At 34.9% G+C, this 20827-nt stretch overlaps 1 protein-coding gene across 2 annotated transcripts in view; it reads right to left on the bottom strand.

Moving 5' to 3' along the window:
• The window catches only part of LOC138715808 (very long chain fatty acid elongase 7-like), a 39990-nt gene that overhangs the window by 5526 nt on the left and 13637 nt on the right, over positions 1-20827 (bottom strand). For both annotated transcript variants that reach the window (XM_069848910.1, XM_069848900.1), the window contains exons 2-7: positions 20418-20488; positions 12687-12877; positions 11235-11318; positions 8369-8425; positions 4247-4352; positions 1713-1849 (exon numbers count right to left, since the gene is read on the bottom strand). In XM_069848910.1, the coding sequence (XP_069705011.1) occupies positions 1713-1849; positions 4247-4352; positions 8369-8425; positions 11235-11318; positions 12687-12877; positions 20418-20454 (612 nt within the window). In that variant the 5' untranslated portion in view covers positions 20455-20488. The remainder of the gene's footprint in view (positions 1-1712; positions 1850-4246; positions 4353-8368; positions 8426-11234; positions 11319-12686; positions 12878-20417; positions 20489-20827) is intronic.

Raw genomic sequence — 20827 nt, 5'->3', positions numbered from 1 at the left:
TTATATTTCGTTAATGAGGAATTAAAGATTGTTGTAGTTCCTAACTATCCCAAGCCTCTGTATTTATTTTTCTCATTGCTCTTCATTTATTCATAATGTGAAGTTTACGAAGAGATTGGTACAGCTCGCGCAAGGAACGATTACCGAAAAGCAATGGTGGCTTTGCTGTCTGTTTTGACGTGTGTATGTAGGCACTCCGAGGGGGGGGGGCGAGAGGTGCGTGCCGTTGGAAGTACCGTCTCTTCCAAGAAGATGAACAAATGAGGACATCGCTGTGGAAATAAAGAACATAGCAAGAGAAAAATAATTCGAAGTTAATTAAACGCGCAACATATGTTTACCAATGAAATAATAATACCGTGCGATACAAGACACGTATTCACATGCAATGGAACAAACTAAAGTCGTAATGTAACTATCACAACGCAAGACTGATTCTATCGATGTCATTTCTCTTCCGACTGTACTCTTGAATATCATTCAAGCTATCTCGTGACCTTTCCTGTCGCTCGCTCTTCCTTATCGAATTGTTCCATTCGCAAACCTTCCGTCGGTATTCCCTGCTTGCGAGACCTATATATACTTGTCTTGTAATTGTATTGCATTTCTGGTGGTGTGGAAGAGAAGGCCTGATGGCCTTAACTCCACCACAGTAAATAAATGGACTAAATAAATAAGAAAGTAAATAAATATACAAATAAACAAACAAATATACAAATTGGAATAAAAGAAGTACTGTATCTTGAGTTTAACTGGTTTAAAATTATAGTAGCTGTATATGTAGACGATAATTATACACAGTATGTAAAGGCTGTAAATGATATTTTGTTATTGAAGTGTTGTATCAGTGAAGAATTATGTTGTGTCAGTGAAGTGTGTTGTGTCAGTGAAACGTGTTCCTGTCAGGGAAGCTTTATAGTTTATAGTGGCAGTGCAAAGTATTTGAACAGTGAAATGTTTTTGAAGTTAGATTAGATTTAGATTAGATTTATTTATTTAACCTGGTAGAGATAAGGCCGTCAGGCCTTCTCTGCCCCTCTACCAGGGGATTACAACTATAACATGAACAATGTTAGTGAAATCAGGATAGAGTCAGTGAAATGTGTCGTAGTTCCAGTGCAGTGAATGAGTTGACAGCGAAATGAGTGTAATGTGGAAAGGTACTTGTGCAGATATGAACATATCATACTCGTGGGTTTTAGTTCGAACTTAGATTTAAGATACAAATTAGATTTATTTTAAATGTTATATTTAAGTGATAGTGCTTCATTTAATTTAGGATATTCCCTATTATTATTATTATTATTATTATTATTATTATTATTATTATTATTAATTATTGTTAGTATTAATTATTAGTATTATTATTAAGTGTATTTTTAATTAACAAGTTTATTATTGTCATTATTGAGTGTAATTAGTTACCACTGCCACCGGGTATATACCCATTGCAGTGTGAATACATACATACATACATACATACATACATACATACATACATACATACATACATACATACATACATACATACATGTTTATGTTTCTGGTAGTATGTTTCTGTATGTATATATATGGGTGATCTATATATGCGATTATAAGCCTAAATGCAAGGATCCATTCTGAGTTCGTCCCTCAAACAATCAGTCAGCATGTACAGTATGTTTGTATGTACGTCTGCGTATTTGAGAATTACTGCTGTGTCTGGAACTTACCAGTTGCAGTACAGTCAAGTACTTCCTCCACCACAGATATTTCTCATATCTGGGCCCCATTGCCGCCAGCATGTAGTATAAGTACATGAATACATGGACCAACGAATTTAACTGCCCGTTTATTAAAGCCTGTTCACCTGTGAAGAGAAGAAAACATGAGATTTATACGTAAAGACTGGCGTTTGAAGGATCTACTAACCTACTTTACTTCTAGATTGTCACGTGCCCTGCCGATTCATAGGCCTACTGTTTTCCGCTTTCTGGTGTACAGTTTTGTCTTCAAACTAATATTATTGTTATCTAGAGATGCTCCATCATCGAGGAGACGGCCTCCAGATATGGAGGGTAGCTGTGAATATATTGAATAAGCAGTCGCGGACAGCCGATGAGGGGTGGTCCTCAAGCTTGGGGGTTGGACGAAGGGCTAACAACCCATCACAGTAAAAAAAAAGCTTGTTACGAATCCTTCAAATAAGAACTGCACGCATTGTATTCTTCACCTCACATAATTAGGAACATTAAATCCAGACGTTTGAGATGGACAGGGCATGTAGCACGTATGTGCGAATCCAGAAATGCATATAGAGTGTTAGTTGGGAGGTCGGAGGGAAAAAGACCTTTAGGGAGGCCGAGACGTAGAAGGGAAGATAATATTAAAATGGATTTGAGGGAGGTGGGATATGATGATAGAGAATGGATTAATCTTGCTCGGGATAGGGACTAATGGCGGGCTTATGTGAGGGCGGCAATGAACCTCCGGGTTCCTTAAAAGCCAGTAAGTAAGTAAGAGATGCTCCATCATCGCAATCCTTTATCTAATGAGAGAGTAAAATAGGTATGTAAAAGCGTCTCCTATCACTTTTAGAGTGAAGGCAATCAATTCACCTAAATCCTCTAAGTAAAAATGGATTAATGCAATAATTCCCAAATTTGAGTGTCGCGGATCCCTTGAAGCTCATATTTCATTTTCACGGACCCTCCAAAATGTTTTGTACAATTTTGGCTGGTAATTATGTTATACCCATTAAATGCTTGCATAATGTAGAGATTTAGTTGTATATTATGCAACGACCCTATAATGTTTATGAAACGAGCGTAAGCGAGTTTCATAATTTTCATACGAGCGTCTTAATTACCATTATAGGCAAGATGCATACGACTGTTTTTGTTCTACCATAGTTAAATGTCTAAGTTTTGAGTTTTTACAAATATCTTACTTCGTTACTTCAGTGATCACGAAATGGTGAACATGCGTGTATTTTCAGCGTGTTCCCAAGTAGTGCAACAGATGGCAGGCGTGTACGCCGTATTTATTGATTTTTTGCAGGAGATTTTAACCTCAAAGCAACATGCATTAAAACACAGGAAATTAACTCAGTTTATTTGAATATTTAGAATTAACATGAACAGAATTTATTTTATTTTAAATACATGTTTTTTTTTCTCACTGTTATTTATACTCTTTGGTCATATCGCGAGTTAATCTTTGGTTAAAATCCGAAGGCCTGTGTACTATGTTGAGCCTGGTTCTATTGTTGTGAACTAGATGGTGACTGTATATGTATTACTGATTTGTTATGAATGTGATTTCGGTGATGAATGAGGCCGATGATATTCAGGAATACTGTGGCCTGAATTTCCTGGCTTTTGCCGTATAGTTGAGGGAAAACCCTGAAAAACCTCAACCAGGAAATTCAACCCGACCGGGAATCCAACTCGGGCCCTCTGCGTAAGAGAACGGCATTCTGACCCGTACACCACAGAAGTGGTCAAATACATGTTGATTGTACAGTTTGCGAAATTTATCGGGGGAGTTGTATTTCTGGTGTTGTGGAAGAGAAGGCCTGATGGCCTTAACTACACCAGAGTAAATAAATAAATAAATAAATAGGCAGGCAGATAGATTAAATAAAACAAAATTAATTAATTGATTAAATTAATTGAATGAATAAATTAAACAAATAAAATTAAATGAATTAATAAAATTAATTGAATGAATAAATTAAACAAATAAAATGAAATAAATAAATGAATAATCAAATAAATAAATAAAAATGTAAATAAATACATAAATAAAAATAATTAATTAATTAATTAAAATTAAATGGATAAAATAAAATAAATTAAAATAAATGAAATTAAATGACTAAAATAAAATAAAGTAAAATAAAATAAATAAATAGGCAGCTGAGACGTTTCCGAGCGTTATTAAGTAAGTCCCTCTACATTATAACCATAGAATTTTATAACATGTTCATCTGAAAGTCCAATTACTCGTAACTCTGTGTTCTAAAGTTTTAAATAAATGTTTCAAAACTATCTGTTCAGAGGTTTTTATAGCTTGTGTATTGAAAAGTTCCCTGCCCACATAGACAGACATATGGCAGGACTCATTCAACATTACGAATTAATAAGATACAGAACTTTGTGCGAGATGACACAAAAAGCATGCCTGCATTATGCTACAGACAGGATTGGACTCCACGGGAAAATATTCGACCTTACAGTACCCGGTGCTTTGATTATAAACTTACACGGGTGGTATTTAGAAATATACCAAACTGCCAGCGTCATGATAGTGTGGTGGTAGACATGGAGGAAAGTCACTTGTTGCTGCTTCTTTCGTAGCACGAAGAAAACCTGCAAGTAATAAAATTCACAGTTGAAGAGTTGATAGCAAAAACCTGACAAGTCCAAAATATTAATTTTTCAGAAAACGAAAAAAAAAAATTGCCCCTGACGTTTGTCATACAGTATAATAATCTGACATTTTATACACGTATCTCATATATCTACCAACTTTGGTAAAATCTTTCACTGTTCTGTTATTTATGGTTTCTTGAGGGGAAAAAAATTGGACATATCCACTTTTGCAGAAAATTTTGTATGTACATACATTAATTGAGAAATCATGTTTCATGCATATTGTCAACTGTATCAACATAAAAATAAATACTTTATAAATGCTTTATTAAGTCAAAAACTTAATGTTGGAATGATTTCCTAAACAAGAAAAACAATATTGTTATGTTATGTTTCGCTTTCTAAATAAGTTTGTGTCCTTCAGCCTTTCAATTCTTGGCACGTCAGGAATATCAAGTGCTTTTCAGAAAATAATTACGTTAATAAAAACACAATAAACGATGCTCAAAATTTATTATTATTATTATTATTATTATTATTATTATTATTATTATTATTATTATTATTATTATTATTATTATTAAACAGTTATATTACCGGTTGTTCTGTATGGTTGTGAAACTTGGACTCTCACTTTGAGAGAGGAACAGAGATTAAGGGTGTTTGAGAATAAGGTTCTTAGGAAAATATTTGGGGCTAAGAGGGATGAAGTTACAGGAGAATGGAGAAAGTTACACAACACAGAACTGCACGCATTGTATTCTTCACCTAACATAATTAGGAACATTAAATCCAGACGTTTGAGATGGGCAGGGCATGTGGCACGTATGGGCGAATCCAGAAATGCATATAGAGTGTTAGTTGGGAGGCCGGCGGGAAAAAGACCTTTGGGGAGGCCGAGACGTAGATGGAAGGATAATATTAAAATGGATTTGAGGGAGGTGGGATATGATGGTAGAGACTGGATTAATCTTGCTCAGGATGGGGACCAATGTCGGGCTTATGTGAGAGCGGCAATGAAACTCCGGGTTCCTTAAAAGCCAGTAAGTAAGTATTATTATTATTATTATTATTATTATTATTATTATTATTACTATTATTATTATAATACCTGTTTTCACACGTCTTGGAATCAGTTTCCCAACATGATGTATATGTTCGTCACCTTTAACTTTGGCTTTTCTTATTCTGTCTCCTTTCCTCACCTCTTCCTCTTCTTTGGCCATTGACACTAATGTCATCTTCAAGATAACTTATTTTCTACCAAGAACCGGAAAGTCTGTGACTTGTCCGTTTTTTGCTAGAAAGACGTTGGACTAATCCGCTTTTTGCAGAAACGCTACATTTTCAAACACTCTTTTCAATGGCACAAATTCGATTTAGATAGAAACGTGTTATGTCAATACATGCCGCTTGAAATGAATTGAAGAGAACAGTACTATGCTCAAAATTTGAATTTTTGGACTTGTCCGGTTTTTACTAGCAACCCTTCAATTCATATCTGTATGTTTTTAGTCTTAAAAAGGAAGACGATTGTCCATATATATCAGCTGCGAATACATTACGTTGATGACAGGACTTCGGCTTGTGACTAGACTTGGTTTTTCGAGGATCGGACCCGGGACTCATGCTGGCTTGCTTTGGCCCCTTGTGCGCTCAATGTCTGCGATGATTGTCCAAGCTCAACAGGGGCTTTTATGAAGGCCCTATGCTTCCCGGAGGAGTGAATGGGTGCTTCCATTACATTACAATGGATTATATGATTGTGACAATGGGAAGGATGATGATGATGATGGTAATGATATTGATTTTATTTTTGAAGTTTATACAAATTTATTAGAACATTTACCCAATGCACATTTATAACTTTCATTTCCCACAAATTACAACCTTCATCATAATGCTTTTTAATTAAACTTGTAGCTTGTGCAGTAAATTCTGCAAACTAAGTTGATTAGAAGTTCAAATAAAATTTTTTTCAGATTTGTTTTCAATGAAGAATACCAGACATTTTGAAAGTTATTTGCTTCCATAATAATGAAACCCTGAATGGTGTTTTTATGCCAGATACTTTTCTTGAGCCTGTCCACCTTAAGGCCTTGAGTTCCAATGCGAAAACGCAAGTAACAATGTCAGGACGATCAGTGTGTTTTTCATGTGAGAGTAATGCAATAGCTATTTCAGGTCATTGTGGATTACAGGTGAGAGTTAAGAAAATATCAGGTTTTCCATGCTTCCCAACAATACACACAGCATCTTGGTATAGCTGCTGCATGTTTCGTGAACTACATTCAAATGTAGAGGGCAGAATTACTTTTTCCTGCTAAGAGATCTTGCTGAGGTGATGAGAGACTACAAAATATTGTAGGTTTCTTATTTTATCAGTATGTAATACTTTTGGTCTTCCTTAGGAATTGTCATTTTTGCTCTTCCTTCAGACAATATTGGTCTACCAAATATTGCTGGATTAACTTGTATGATAATGAATGTATGTTAGCATATGTTGAATCAATGACGTATAATTGGCCATAAGCTCGTAATGAATTGTTAATGGCAGGAAATCAGAGACGTAAGTTATTTATGTAGGCTGTTGTGAGGAATCTAATGCTGAGATGCGGAAAATGAGACAAATGCTATAGCCTATCAGAGTTGTAGAATCTCATATGCGCCCTAAATAAAATTTTTCATCGTAAGTCATTAGCAGTTTCAGTGTTTCATTCGTTGCTGGTTGCGGGAAATAAACTGACTCTCAATGACAGTAAGTGAAATGACCTGCTATTGTCCCTATAACAAAATGACAGGCCTATGGTTGGCAGCGATCACAAATCTAATCGATTAAACCAAAAGAATATGATACAGAGACGTAGCTAAACTAGGAAGCATGACTCAGTTACTAATGACTCTTTCATAGTATTGGACTACAGCCTAGGAAAATTAGAGAATCACACATATAAATATCTACACCACATCGCCATTAAATACATGGAAAAGACCCACACCACTTGATTAATAACTATAACAATATTTAATATTTAATAACTATATTTTTGTCTTACGTAAGTTTTGTAATTTTCAGTAACATATATAACAGTATATAGCCATTACCCAGTAAATTATAGAAATGAAGATCTAATTTAAGATAATCTCTACGTCTACTTACATAATCCCAAAATGTTTCACTTTCATATCATCAATATAGCATTAATATGTACAATTAGTGACAAATACATCATGGCATTAACTATAATAATATTTCATTTTAATGGTAAAAATGCCATCAAACATTCTTAAGTTTGATATTCTTAATACCCAATATACAGCTCTACTCAGAAAATTACACATGAATCAGATCTGTAAGTCTTGAAGTTTTTAATAATCAATATAGAGGAAAAAAATTACACAAATCAAGATCGACATATTGGCAGTATGAAGTCATAGAATCTGAGCTCTGAATAACTTATGTGAGCAATCCTGCAGGTCATGACGTTCGTGTGATATTGTTTATTGTAGTGTGTGTGTTTTGTTTTATTCTGAAAAGCCATTAGTTCTCAAAGCTGATTACAGATGGATTTTGGAAAATAGGAAAATTATGTAGTAAAATTGACATTTCACTGAAAACTACTATTTCTCCGCACATCCTTGGATGCCAAGCTTCAAAATGAGGTGTCATTCATTAAAATCCGTTCAGCAGTTTTTCCTTATTTTCCATCACCAGTTCAAATTAATATCGTCGTTGTTCCTGCAATAACTCCTATGTGACATATTTATCTATTTTCAGATTTTTGCTCTATTAAATAACTTGAATAGTGATACAGCAAATAATAAAATCTCCTATATGTAATTATATTTCTTTCTTTCGAAAATGTAAGAACTCACAATCCCCTATGTACGGCTGCCATAGGATGACTAAATGTGTTTTTTCTCCTACTGAAAAATTTTATATTTTGCACGTAGGAGTTATTTCAGGAATAACGACAATTTGTAGCTTTTACGCTAAAAGTATGAAAACTTACCGTGTCGGCGAGTTCCATAATTTTGGCTATCAGGAACCACCAAAAAATGCTTGACAACTGCAAACAAAATTTAAATGTGTATTATATGCAAGTGTATTTATCGCTTTCATACTAGGATCAGCCAATGGAATCCCAGTGGTATGTAAGATGTCGAAGGTAGAATGTTTGTAATGTTTGTGTTTCGGGGATGGTAAGTTGAACTAAAATCTACATGAGTTGCCGCGTCAAGGCCCGGCTTGCCTCCCCTGAGTTGTGCGTAAACTAAGAAGTACAGGGACATCATTTAATTTTTAACTCAATTTTTATTGTACCTGAGTTTTTGAACGTACTTCACTCCCACCCCTCCTACCAATGAAGTTCCAACTGTCCTCCGCACAGAACCAAGGCCGCATACAGTAAACAGCACTGAGTTAGTGAGTGTAGTACGTTCCAGAAATATGTTCGCGTTTTCCAGTTACGAAAGAGCTTTCAATATTGAATCATATTTTCGCACAGGTACTGTCGTCCGTTTGCCTACGTCGCATCCCGATTTCTCCCCCCGCTTCTGCTCGTCCCTCTGTCAAGGCTAGCGGCTGGGCTGTCTAGCTCTTTTCTGAAAACATTAGTTTCTGTTAGGAATTGGACGTTTACGTAATATTATACAACTGTTTAAAATAACTTAAATAAAAGGGCCTCGTTAAGTAATTAACTGTCACGAGATTTTCCCTCTTTCTACGTCCCCTGCGACATAACCACTTGGACGGACAGTAGATAGTATGTCTGAGTAATTTTATCTTTTCGGATCAGGCAGAAGTGAAGATTGAATTTACAGTACGTAAGGTACTCTTTTATAGAGTAGGTACAGAATTATTTCAACACGAGTTACTAGTACGAAGGACGAAACTGGTAATTTGAATTAGGGACAGTAGTCTATAGTGTGATAATATGCACATAAGAACTGAAGCCTGTATCGAAATGAACGGCCACCATTTTCAAAAATGTGTTCAAATATCCATATTATGATTATTTAACTTCATTCCCTATATTGTATGCTAATGTGCTGTAGACAGTATAATATAGCCTACACTGCATAATGAATACGTCCGAATGGACAGCTCAGTTCGTGAGTAAAAACACTTATTGTTAATACTGTACTGTATTTTGATTAAACAAAAACCCAATGAAAATTATCAAACTCAAAATTGCGAATTTCCTAGTTTACGTGAATGGATTACCTACTTTTCTTCCCTCCTATACCTAGTAAAGTGATTTGTTTGTATTGTATACAGTCGTGGAAGAGGGTAGCAAACCGTTAATCCAAAGGTATAGCCAGGTTAATGTTAAAATGTTAGTAAAAATAAAATTATGTCCCCGTATATGTCTAGATTAAGTTGCCTTTATTTACAGAAGGTGCTCAAAATGACGTCCCTCTGCTGCAAGAGAAGCCTGGCACCTTTTCAACACGTTATTAAACACTTGACGAATTTCGGCTGCCGAAATTGTTGAAATCACAATCTCTGAAATGCTAAGCGAGGCAACGATTTTCTCGGACCTCTTTCAATGGCCGCTCCTATCTCGTCTAATTTTTCCTCGATTAGAACCCTTGGTTTTCCACTTTTTTATGTTTAACAGGGATCCAGTCTCTTTTAAAATTTATCTAGTAATCTGCATATCATCGATTTATTGGGAACATGTACGCCGGGAAATTTCTGTATAAAAGCCAGCTAACATTCAACATACGACTCTGTTCTTGCATAGTTTAACACAATAAAAACTCGTTGCTCCCTAGTGTAGCCTATAACATAGTGATCGAAACTACACACAATAAGAATGAACAAACATGTACTCAATCACACAGCAAACGAAACTGAACGAGGTTGAGTAATACACACTGTTTACGGCTAATGCGCCTGCAAGAATAATCTTGTTACGAGAAACGGGGGAGGGCGCCAGCTGCGCAATCGGTGAGTGCTGCCTTCCTGCCGGGCTAATGCTTTCCGAGCAACGCCGGAGACCTCGAGTTGCGTCGTACGTGAGAAATCCATTAGAAGCCAAACACTTTAGTAACCCCTCGAGAGTGTATTCAAATGGAAATTAAATAACATATAAAATTTATGGTGTCTGTCAGAAGCGTAATCCTAATAAATAATGGTATCTTTATGAAGACGACTCTCACAGAAGAGCGGATATAATAGCAATAAACAGGCAACAACAAAAGGCTATTGTCATAGATCCAACTATACGCACGGAGAGAGATCTAAACCAAGTTCATCAGGTTGATCAGGAAAAGAGGGCCATATATGAACCTTGTATTCCCTACCTTAGTGCCAGGTATAACATCCTCTCTTCAATTTGTCAGTGACAGGTTTATTTTTTGGTGCTCGGAGTTCTTTACCAAAATTTACATATAATTTTTTAAAACAATTATCGACATCATCTTTTGAAATTCAAAAAATCATCTCGCAAATTCTTAACGATTCCCTGCAGATTATACAGTTTCATTTATACCACTCAGAAGGCCTTAATTAAGGATATGCTAATTTTAAATAAAATCTTTTATTTATAAGTATAATTTTATACTCATCTTCTAAGATTTTATTTTGCAATTGATAATCAATAGTGCTTAATTATTACATTTTATTTTATAACAATATTCATATTTAATTAATTATATTTATTTGCTATTAATTTCCTTAATTAAGGCCGGACGAGTTATTTCTCTCTCTCTCTCTCTCCCTCTCTCTCTAATGACTTTTAAGTCAACCATATACTTTGTAGAAAAATAGAAGTGGCTCCTAGGAATTGAATCTCAGCTTATGCTCGAATACGAATAACCAATACGGAATATACGGGATATAGTTTTTTGTATTTATATTATAGTACTTACAGAGTGTGCCAAATCTTCTGTCATGGAGTCCGATCTGCACAATCCTTTAGTGTACAAATAATTAAATCCACCAGAGACGAAATACTGAAATCAAGACAATAATCGGTGTTATGAATACGTATACATATCAGATGTGCACAAGTTGTGTGTGTTCTAACCTAATATTTGATGAAACGAAGGTATTTTAATTTGTAATGCTAATTATTTTCCAATTGCAGATTGTAAGAAGTATTTAAATGATCGTATGATCGTATTATTTCCTACATAATCTCACATCGCCTTATTACCAAACACCTTACTATAATAATACCGGACAGCTGTATACTAGCAGCATTGACGTGAGTGCGAAATATCGCGGACCTGACATCTAGCGGAGCGGCGTGGAATTACGTCCACAAATACAAATAGTAACATAGCGGGATTCGGACTATTGTTTAAAACGTGAGTTACTAATGTGGAATAATATATGAGACACTTAAGAAATGTTGAATAATATTTAATGTAAAATTATTATTCTATACCAAAGCTGCATATTATGAGAAATATTGCATACTTCATATTACTTTCCGTAATTAATTGTTACATATTTCTTCTTTGATTTAGTGAGACAAAATCAATTCTGATATTAGGAATGAATTTACAATAAAGCTTTATATACGCATTGCTGACAAGTGCAAAGATAAAATTGATAGTAATCTGATGCTTGTAATAATTAGTAAAGGCATGTGGACAACAATAAAACTTAATTTGATAAAACCTTAAAATTGACGATACATTTTAACTTCTATTCATTTATTAGGTCTAAATAAAAAAGCTAATTTGTATTTTTCTATCAACACAAAGACGAAGGAATTAGGCCTACTAAAGAATGTTGTTGACTCAAGTTTTATGATCCCTCGGAAATTGAAAGTACGATTTGGAGCAATTTGTAATGCTGTAATTTTGCAGCAATTATAAACAGCACATATAGCCTACACCCTGAGATTTTAATACAGCACTAATTAATAAAACTATTAACTAGCCCAGCAACAATATACATTGCAGTTGATTACAGCTTCTTTCGCGAGTATCTCCACACCGGCCGCCTAGGTAGCAGCACCAGCGTCGTTCGCGCGCAGAACTGCTAGCTGTCCGGTATTATTATAGTAATCATTTGTTATTACTGCACACAAGAACGGGGATTGCCATAGCAACGACTTCGTTTGTTTCTATTTAAGTTTGAGTATTTCAAGAAGCAAATGGATGTTTTATTCATTTCTATTTGTGACAGGAAATAGCTATTAGGATCTATCTCTGTAAATTTGTGTTATTACGAATGTGAAAGCAATTTTTAACAGTATTTGAGTGGTTTCTCGTCTGTAATATTTTAAGGTTAACAGTCATGTCAAACATTATGGAAAGAAGTATAGTATATTAATAGTATTTTGAGAAATGAGATACAGTGTTACTTACCATCACGATGATGCCCAGACTATACACGGCTGCAAATAAATTGTACCCGATGAGGACAACCTGCAGTTTGTAAGGCTCTCGGTTAGCCATAAAAGCAGGTCCCACTTTGTAGACGAAAACGAGATACGCGGTCAATATGCATATTATTGGAAGCGGTCCTTGCATAAACAACCAGTTGTGAAACTCAGGGCCTGTAAACAAAATTGAGGACATCGGGATATTTCCGCAAAAATTCATACTTAATTTTTCTTTCATTTAGCGTCTATACTTCGTTCCATAATGTCTGACAGGGAAAGTAAATATTGTTGACAGAGAAGAAGAAAAGAGTAATTGCTATTGAACCAATGGCAGAAGTCTCATTCCACGGTTGTCTTGAAGTTGGGCGGTCTGAAGCGTTCTACCCTTGCCATTGGTTGAATTGCAATAATTATGCATCTCTCCTTCTCTGCCGGCAATGTTTACTTCTCCTGTCAGACATTATGGAACAAAGTATAAGTTAGATATTTCGATAGAAGTACAGGTACAGTGAAACCTCTCCTTACGGACACCTCCAAGATACGGACACTCCTCATATACGGACAGATTTTTATGTCCTAACTGAAATAATATAGAAATAATGATAAATTTAACTTTCGTTTACGGACACTCCCAGACACGGACACGGACAGCTGTTTCACAGTCCTAAAGCTTGCTTTACCTCCTGATTGCGGACAGAACTTGGACATGGATAAATATATAATAGGATGCGAAACTGCGGTCAGCACCATCTGGATTTGGAGGTCTGAAATAAGGTGATCAGCGCCCAACGTCATAGGTGGTGAACATTAGAACTACGTGTTGGGTACATTACCCAGAGTTCTCTATTTATCCGTTCGAGATATTGCTCGAAGAGACAAGATGGCAGACAGAAACTTGCTAATAAGTGAACATAAAGTGATACGTGTGTGTATAAGCAGCGTATGTTAAACAGTGATGTTTATGGACGTTGTAAAAATAGTGTTGTTGAATGTATTGTAAAGTAATAGTAATATAATAAATTGAACTATCTAAGTAGTTCTTGCAGACTTTTCCATTGTGCCGTACAATAAATACCCAAAGAATACAATCCCAATTATCTAACCTTTTGCTTTATTTTTTGTCTCTGTCTGGTTATATTTTAATCGGGTAATGAAAACACATCGTCTCTTTTATCTTCCTGTTGGCTCCGGTAAGAATTTTCAGTAGAATATGCTGTGAGGAATAAAACTGTAAATGTTTTATTTTAAATTGGGTTCGTTTTGAATATCGTTGAGGGTGGGAGGGAATACTTTCTGCACAGTTTAACATTTTCGTCACCAGGTGCGCTGCTAAATGCATGGAGTAATTACTCTTTTCGCTACTTGTTGCGCTGCTAGATGTAATAACGCCCCTCCCACAAACAGATGGCAGCAAGATCAATTTCTACAATAGCGCCTCTAGTATGTGTTACGAGAAACTCAGTAAGTTTCGCATCCTATTATATATTTATCCATGACTTGGATTTCAAGACCTAATGTGTTACAAAAATGGGAAATTTAGTTTTGAGAACTGTACAGAAATTCCTTAACATGAAAGAAGACAGTAAAGGTCTTGTGGACTACCACTAGCCCACCCGGCTACCCCTTATTAGCTGGAAGCGGGTGGATAAACGAAGTCATAAATTTGTCTGATGGTCCAAGGTTTCAGCGATCGTGAAATTGTATTCGACACATGATAGAGTTAGGAGGATTATTCTCTTTACTTCAATCAGTTGTTCGATTTCCAGAGACATGGCACCTGAACGTAAAGGTTAAGTTGAAAACTGTATATTATAGTACTGCTTACCTTTAGACCTAGAATAAAATTGCATGGCACAGTTCGGTCTTATCTACTGTAGTTCAAAGCTGCAAAGAATTTACTGTAGTACAGTAGACTGTATTTAGAATTAAACTACAGTAATACATTTCATTTAAGCGTGAAGGGATACATAATGCATATTATAAATTTACTGTTAGATTGGGGAGCCTCCCTCCCAATAAAGGACACCTCCCAAATGCGGACAGATTGTTACGTCCCTTCGATGTCCGTAAATGAGAGGTTTCACTGTATATTATTGCCAACATTGGAAATAAGTTTTTCCAAAAGATATCAAGTTGCTATCTTCGATGGTATTTTGTGTTTGTGCAAATTTGTTTACGTTTGAATGTTGTGTATATTTGTTTATTGCCTCTGGGTTGTTTTGGCCTGTGGTTTTGTACGTGACCGTGTATTTTTATGGTTTTGTGACGTTGATATGGTTTTCAATTCTTTGTGTGTTTACATTCAGCCCCGTCTTTTGTAGACACTTTTTTTTGTCTTTGAGTGATTTTTGGTTTCTCAATTGTTCCTGTTTCTGTCTTCTAAGTTTGTCTTTGGGCTTTTTGTTTAATTTGGGTTTGTGTGTGTTTCTTGGCCTTGTGTGCGTTTGTTTCTTGCATTTGTATATCTGCTTTTTATGTTTCGTGTGTTTCTTGTGTTTGTTTGAGTGTGTTGTTTGTAAGTGCGCTTTCTTTTATTTGTTGTGCATATGCGTTTTTTTCTTTGCGTTACACATTTGTACTTCTAGTTTGTTTTCTTTTGTTTGTTGTGTATTTGTATTTATTTGGTTTGTTGTGTATTTGTATTTCCAGTTTTCTTTTGTTTGTTGTATATTTATATTTCTAATGTTTTCTTTTGTTTGTTACACATTTGTACTTCTAGTTTGTTTTCTTTTGTTTGTTGTGTATTTGTATTTATTTGGTTTGTTGTGTATTTGTATTTCCAGTTTTCTTTTGTTTGTTGTATATTTATATTTCTAATGTTTTCATTTGTTTGTTACACATTTGTACTTCTAGTTTGTTTTCTTTTGTTTGTTGTGTATTTGTATTTATTTGGTTTGTTGTGTATTTGTATTTCCAGTTTTCTTTTGTTTGTTATATATTCATATTTCTAATGTTTTCTTTTGTTTGTTACACATTTGTACTTCTACTTTGTTTTCTTTTGTTTGTTGTGTATTTGTATTTATTTGGTTTGTTGTGTATTTGTATTTCCAGTTTTCTTTTGTTTGTTGTATATTTATATTTCTAATGTTTTCATTTGTTTGTTACACATTTGTACTTCTAGTTTGTTTTCTTTTGTTTGTTGTGTATTTGTATTTATTTGGTTTGTTGTGTATTTGTATTTCCAGTTTTCTTTTGTTTGTTGTATATTTATATTTCTAATGTTTTCTTTTGTTTGTTATACATTTGTACTTCTAGTTTGTTTTCTTTTGTTTGTTGTGTATTTGTATTTATTTGGTTTGTTGTGTATTTGTATTTCCAGTTTTCTTCTGTTTGTTGTATATTTCTATTTCTAATGTTTTCTTTTGTTTGTTATACATTTGTACTTCTAGTCTGTTTTCTTTTGTTTGTTGTGTATTTGTATTTATTTAGTTTGTTGTGTATTTGTATTTCCAGTTTTCTTTTGTTTGTTGTATATTTATATTTCTAATGTTTTCTTCTGTTTGTTATACATTTGTACTTCTAGTTTGTTTTCTTTTGTTTGTTGTGTATTTGTATTTATTTGGTTTGTTGTGTATTTGTATTTCCAGTTTTCTTTTGTTTGTTGTATATTTATATTTCTAATGTTTTCTTTTGTTTGTTATACATTTGTACTTCTACTTTGTTTTCTTTTGTTTGTTGTGTATTTGTATTTATTTGGTTTGTTGTGTATTTGTATTTCCAGTTTTCTTTTGTTTGTTGTATATTTATATTTCTAATGTTTTCTTTTGTTTGTTATACATTTGTACTTCTACTTTGTTTTCTTTTGTTTGTTGTGTATTTGTATTTATTTGGTTTGTTGTGTATTTGTATTTCCAGTTTTCTTTTGTTTGTTGTATATTTATATTTCAAATGTTTTCTTTTGTTTGTTATACATTTGTACTTCTAGTTTGTTTTCTTTTGTTTATTGTGTATTTGTATTTATTTGATTTGTTGTGTATTTGTATTTCCAGTTTTCTTTTGTTTGTTTATTTATATTTCTAATGTTTTCTTTTGTTTGTTATACATTTGTACTCCTAGTTTGTTTTCTTTTGTTTGTTGTGTAGGCCTATTTGTATTTCTAGTTTGTTTTCTTTTGTTTGTTGTGTATTTCTATTTCTAATTTGTTTTCTTTTATTTGTTGTGTTTTCGTATATAAATGTGTTCTCTTTTGTTTGTGTGTGTTGTGTGTTTGTATTTCTAATGTTTTTTGTTTGTGTTTTGTGTATATGTGTATGTATGTATATGTGTATGTATGTAACAGCAATTGTTGCGCTTTTTCCAACATATTTCCCATTGGAATTGAGACATTTGTCATATCATGGGCTCAATATTTGTATCCTTGTGTCGTGTTGTACACCTCTCTGTTGATCCCACGATATGACAAATGTCTCAATTCTGATGTGGAATATATTAAAAAATAGCGCAATAATTGCTATATTTGTTCCAATAAATCTTTCCATGAAATTGTGCTTTTTTTCTGTAAATGGCACCAGGGAAAATCACTTTCTGGACGGCCTCGTAATTGCGGTGGAGTGGCCAAAATTTGTATAAGCATTTATTTTGACATTGTTAACATGGTGGAAGAAAAAAATTAACTCTTTTACCTGCTCCTATGAGAATGTTTACTTGTTAGTGCATTTAGACCTAATCTATGTTTTGCACTTCCGTATGTTTCTTTTGTGGACGTGACTTTTCGGCACTTAATTAACATCTTGTGCAATGTACCGGGTGTTTCAAAATAATATCGGGGCTTTAAGGCTTTTTATTATTTATTATACTTAACGTACAATTATAAATAATACACCAAATGAAAGAGCAACTCAAACAGTTTTGCTACAAGTGCTCAATGTGAGCACCATTCGTCACACGGCACACATCGAGTCGATAAGCGAGTTCTTGATCAGTGTGTCTGGAGTAATTGTTGCAACAACTGCTTCAATCCTCTGTCTTAAGTCTGATAGGTCAGCTGGTAGCGGAGGTACATACACACGATCCTTTATGAATCTCCAACGGTAAAAATCGCATGGCGTAAGATCTGGTGAACGTGAAGGCCATGCGAAACAATCTCTGTTATTCGGCCCCTTTCAACCATTCCAGCGGTCGAGTACAACGTCATTTAACCAATCGCGTACTTCCATATGCGGCTCCTTAAAATTCTCCACACAGATGTCGCTGGAATTGCTAATTCACGATTAGCCTTCCGAACAGATTTCTTGGGGCTACGCGTGAAAGACTCTCACTCGTTCAACGCGTTTTCTAACGGCAGACAGAAAAAAAAGAGTGCATGAACGTACAAAACTGTTTGAGTTGCTGTTTCATTTCATGTATTATTTATAATTAGGGACCGGATTTTTATGTAATTACATATTATATCCCTTTCAACCTAACCGTATATAAATAACAAATCTTCGCAAATCTTGTAATTACCATTAATATATTAAAATTTGATACTACATATTTTTACATATTTACCCCACATTACATATTATGGCTTGGTATTACATAAATCTACATATTTAGGGGTTTTATTCATTTTTACTTCTCTGAAATGAAAAAAAAAAAAACTTCTGCTGGGGAAGTTTACAATTTTAAATACACAGTTTTAAAAAGCCTTTTTACCTACCCAAGAAGGGATATATTTCGGGACGAAACATAACGTCCTTAATTACAGGAATTAATAGAGGCACTCTTCTCATACCGCCCACTGTAACTCGTGAACAAAAGGCAACCATTCTCATGAAATTACCTTGTATTGTAAAAATCACTCAAAGTAGCGGTGGATGGGACGAGAACGACATGATTCGTCTCGAACTATAATTTTATTGTTCTACACACGTCTTAGCAAGCCGTTCCCATGCAATTTGCAACCTTACCCACCCTCTTCCTAATTATTGCAGGGAAAGCCCGTGTCAAGTCTGACTTGAGACTTTCAGGTTATTGCTTGACCCCTATACGGAAATGGGATTTTCCGAGCAATTAGAAAGTATGGTTCTCGGCTGGAATAATCTTACCCTTCTGAATGAGACAGGAATGTCACTTTTCAAACAACAGTATGTAAATGCCTATAGTTTGAGGTTTTAGTAGGTACTTTGTTTCTTACAGGGAGCAGCTAAAATGCATGTGTCCCACATATTCTCTTATTTTCTCTTAATCCAGTAAAGCGAAACAGTGCTTGCAGTACTGTTGTGTCATTCATTTCACTCAGTTCTCTAGTTTTAGTACTTACAGTATAAAGTGCAAGTGAGTTTATCTACTGCTTTTAACTAACTAAAATGGCCCCTGTATCTTCAACCCTAACGACAAAAATATAATCATGGATTGCAATGGACCAGTGGCGGCTGGTGGTCAAAATAATGAGTGTGCTACAATTCCTATATTGGCCTACTGTATACACGTAAATGTATTTATCTTAATTTGAGACTCGCCTAGTGACGAAATATGAAATCCATACGACGTTCCTTCCTACTGCAGAACCTGTCAATTACCCTGGTGTTAAACCCTTCAACTTGGATATCATACTCTTTTCTATTGACAGTGTTACTTCACAGAATGGATCCTGTGAATTGTTGGAGGCTATGTATCGTAACAATTGAACAGCTCCATCTATATTCCGGAAGGCAGGTTTTCCATATAGAACTCAAAGTTGTGTCCTTAACACTCTTTTGTTCAGTACAGTATAGCTGTTGACAGCAACTTCAAGTTCGCGTTCAGGAAAATTAGGCTATCCAAAAATTGCCAAAAAATTTGCTGTTTAACAAGTTTGTTGCATCTAGATAGCTTAAAGATTGGAAACGGTGAGTAGTTTTCTGAATTATATGGTCACATACTTCCTTGGCTTCAGTTTTCTGGGATTCCATTCTCCGTCGCTTGCCGACTGATTCAGGAGGAACCTCAAAAACCAGGTAGACGGCAGCAGCAATCGGACACTTGAATTACCAAATAGGCCTACATTGTAAATAGTTCCGAGTTCTTCCACAAACAAGCATTCTCTCGTTACGCTTTACTTTTGCGATCTACAAGCTGTATTGTGCTGAAGCTGACTACAGCACTTCCCCGCGTAAAAATAGCCAATCAGGGTAGTGATTTCAGCTTCGCACATGCGCATTAGTTGTCTACATTCTCATGTAGAGTTCTGAGTAGCACAACGTACCCCCTGAGGCACCAAAGAGCTAAGAGCGAAGACTAAACACTCTATAACGCGTCATGAACATAACAACGGGAAATTGTCAAATGGCAGGTCAAATACTATGGTGGTATGGCAAATACATTATTTGAGCAAAAATTATCATTGTGCTGTAGCACTGTAGCACATAAGGACGGGCCGCCCCTGCAATGGACGAAGTTTTCACTACAGATGGAGAAATAGTAATGTGTCAAGTGTGCGGTAAAAAAGTCGGGTGCTCTATGAAATCACAACTGGAGAGTCTTACCTATCCTATATCTGCCAGATATTTATATTAGCTAAATATTTTCATGATTTTACATATTTTGGTACATATTCAGCTTATTTTCCTTACATAAATATGTACATATTTCACACCATGATATTACATAAAAATCCGGTCCTATTTATAATTGTACGTTAAATGTAATAAATACTATAAAACCTTAAAACCCCGATATTCATTTTGAAACAGGGTGTATTTTTAAAGCTCTTGACTGATTCCTTTCTCGTATTCTAGACCACACTGCTCACTTGAATGGCTTTTGTAATAGTCATCATATCCGTCCATTACAAGAGATGTAGTTGCCTCGGATGCTCAGATTCTGAAAATAGAAAATAAAGTGAATGAAGCTGAACAAAACAGTTGAAATAATTAACAAAACATGTGTCTATGGAAGATAACTCGAAATGATACGTGGTCACGGATAGAACTTATCTCTGTGATAAGTCACTTTTAAAATTCCCAATTGAGTATCTACTAGCGTCGTGCATTACAGGCGCTAGGTTCGGTTCAAGTTTGTTGAGGACGGCGAAGTTGCTGTTCGCCTGTCGTGTCTATTCCATCTTGTTATAAAAACATTGACTGTCCTTCACTCACGTTTTAATCGGTTAAGAATTTTAGCGCAGATATTGTGGTTAGTTTTTCATATGAAATAATTCGA

Source organism: Periplaneta americana, chromosome 2, assembly GCF_040183065.1.
Source record: "Periplaneta americana isolate PAMFEO1 chromosome 2, P.americana_PAMFEO1_priV1, whole genome shotgun sequence".
NCBI classification, from domain to species: Eukaryota; Metazoa; Arthropoda; class Insecta; order Blattodea; family Blattidae; genus Periplaneta; species Periplaneta americana.
The sequence above is the reverse complement of the archived record's forward strand: the minus strand, read 5'-3'. Positions and strand labels throughout refer to the sequence as shown.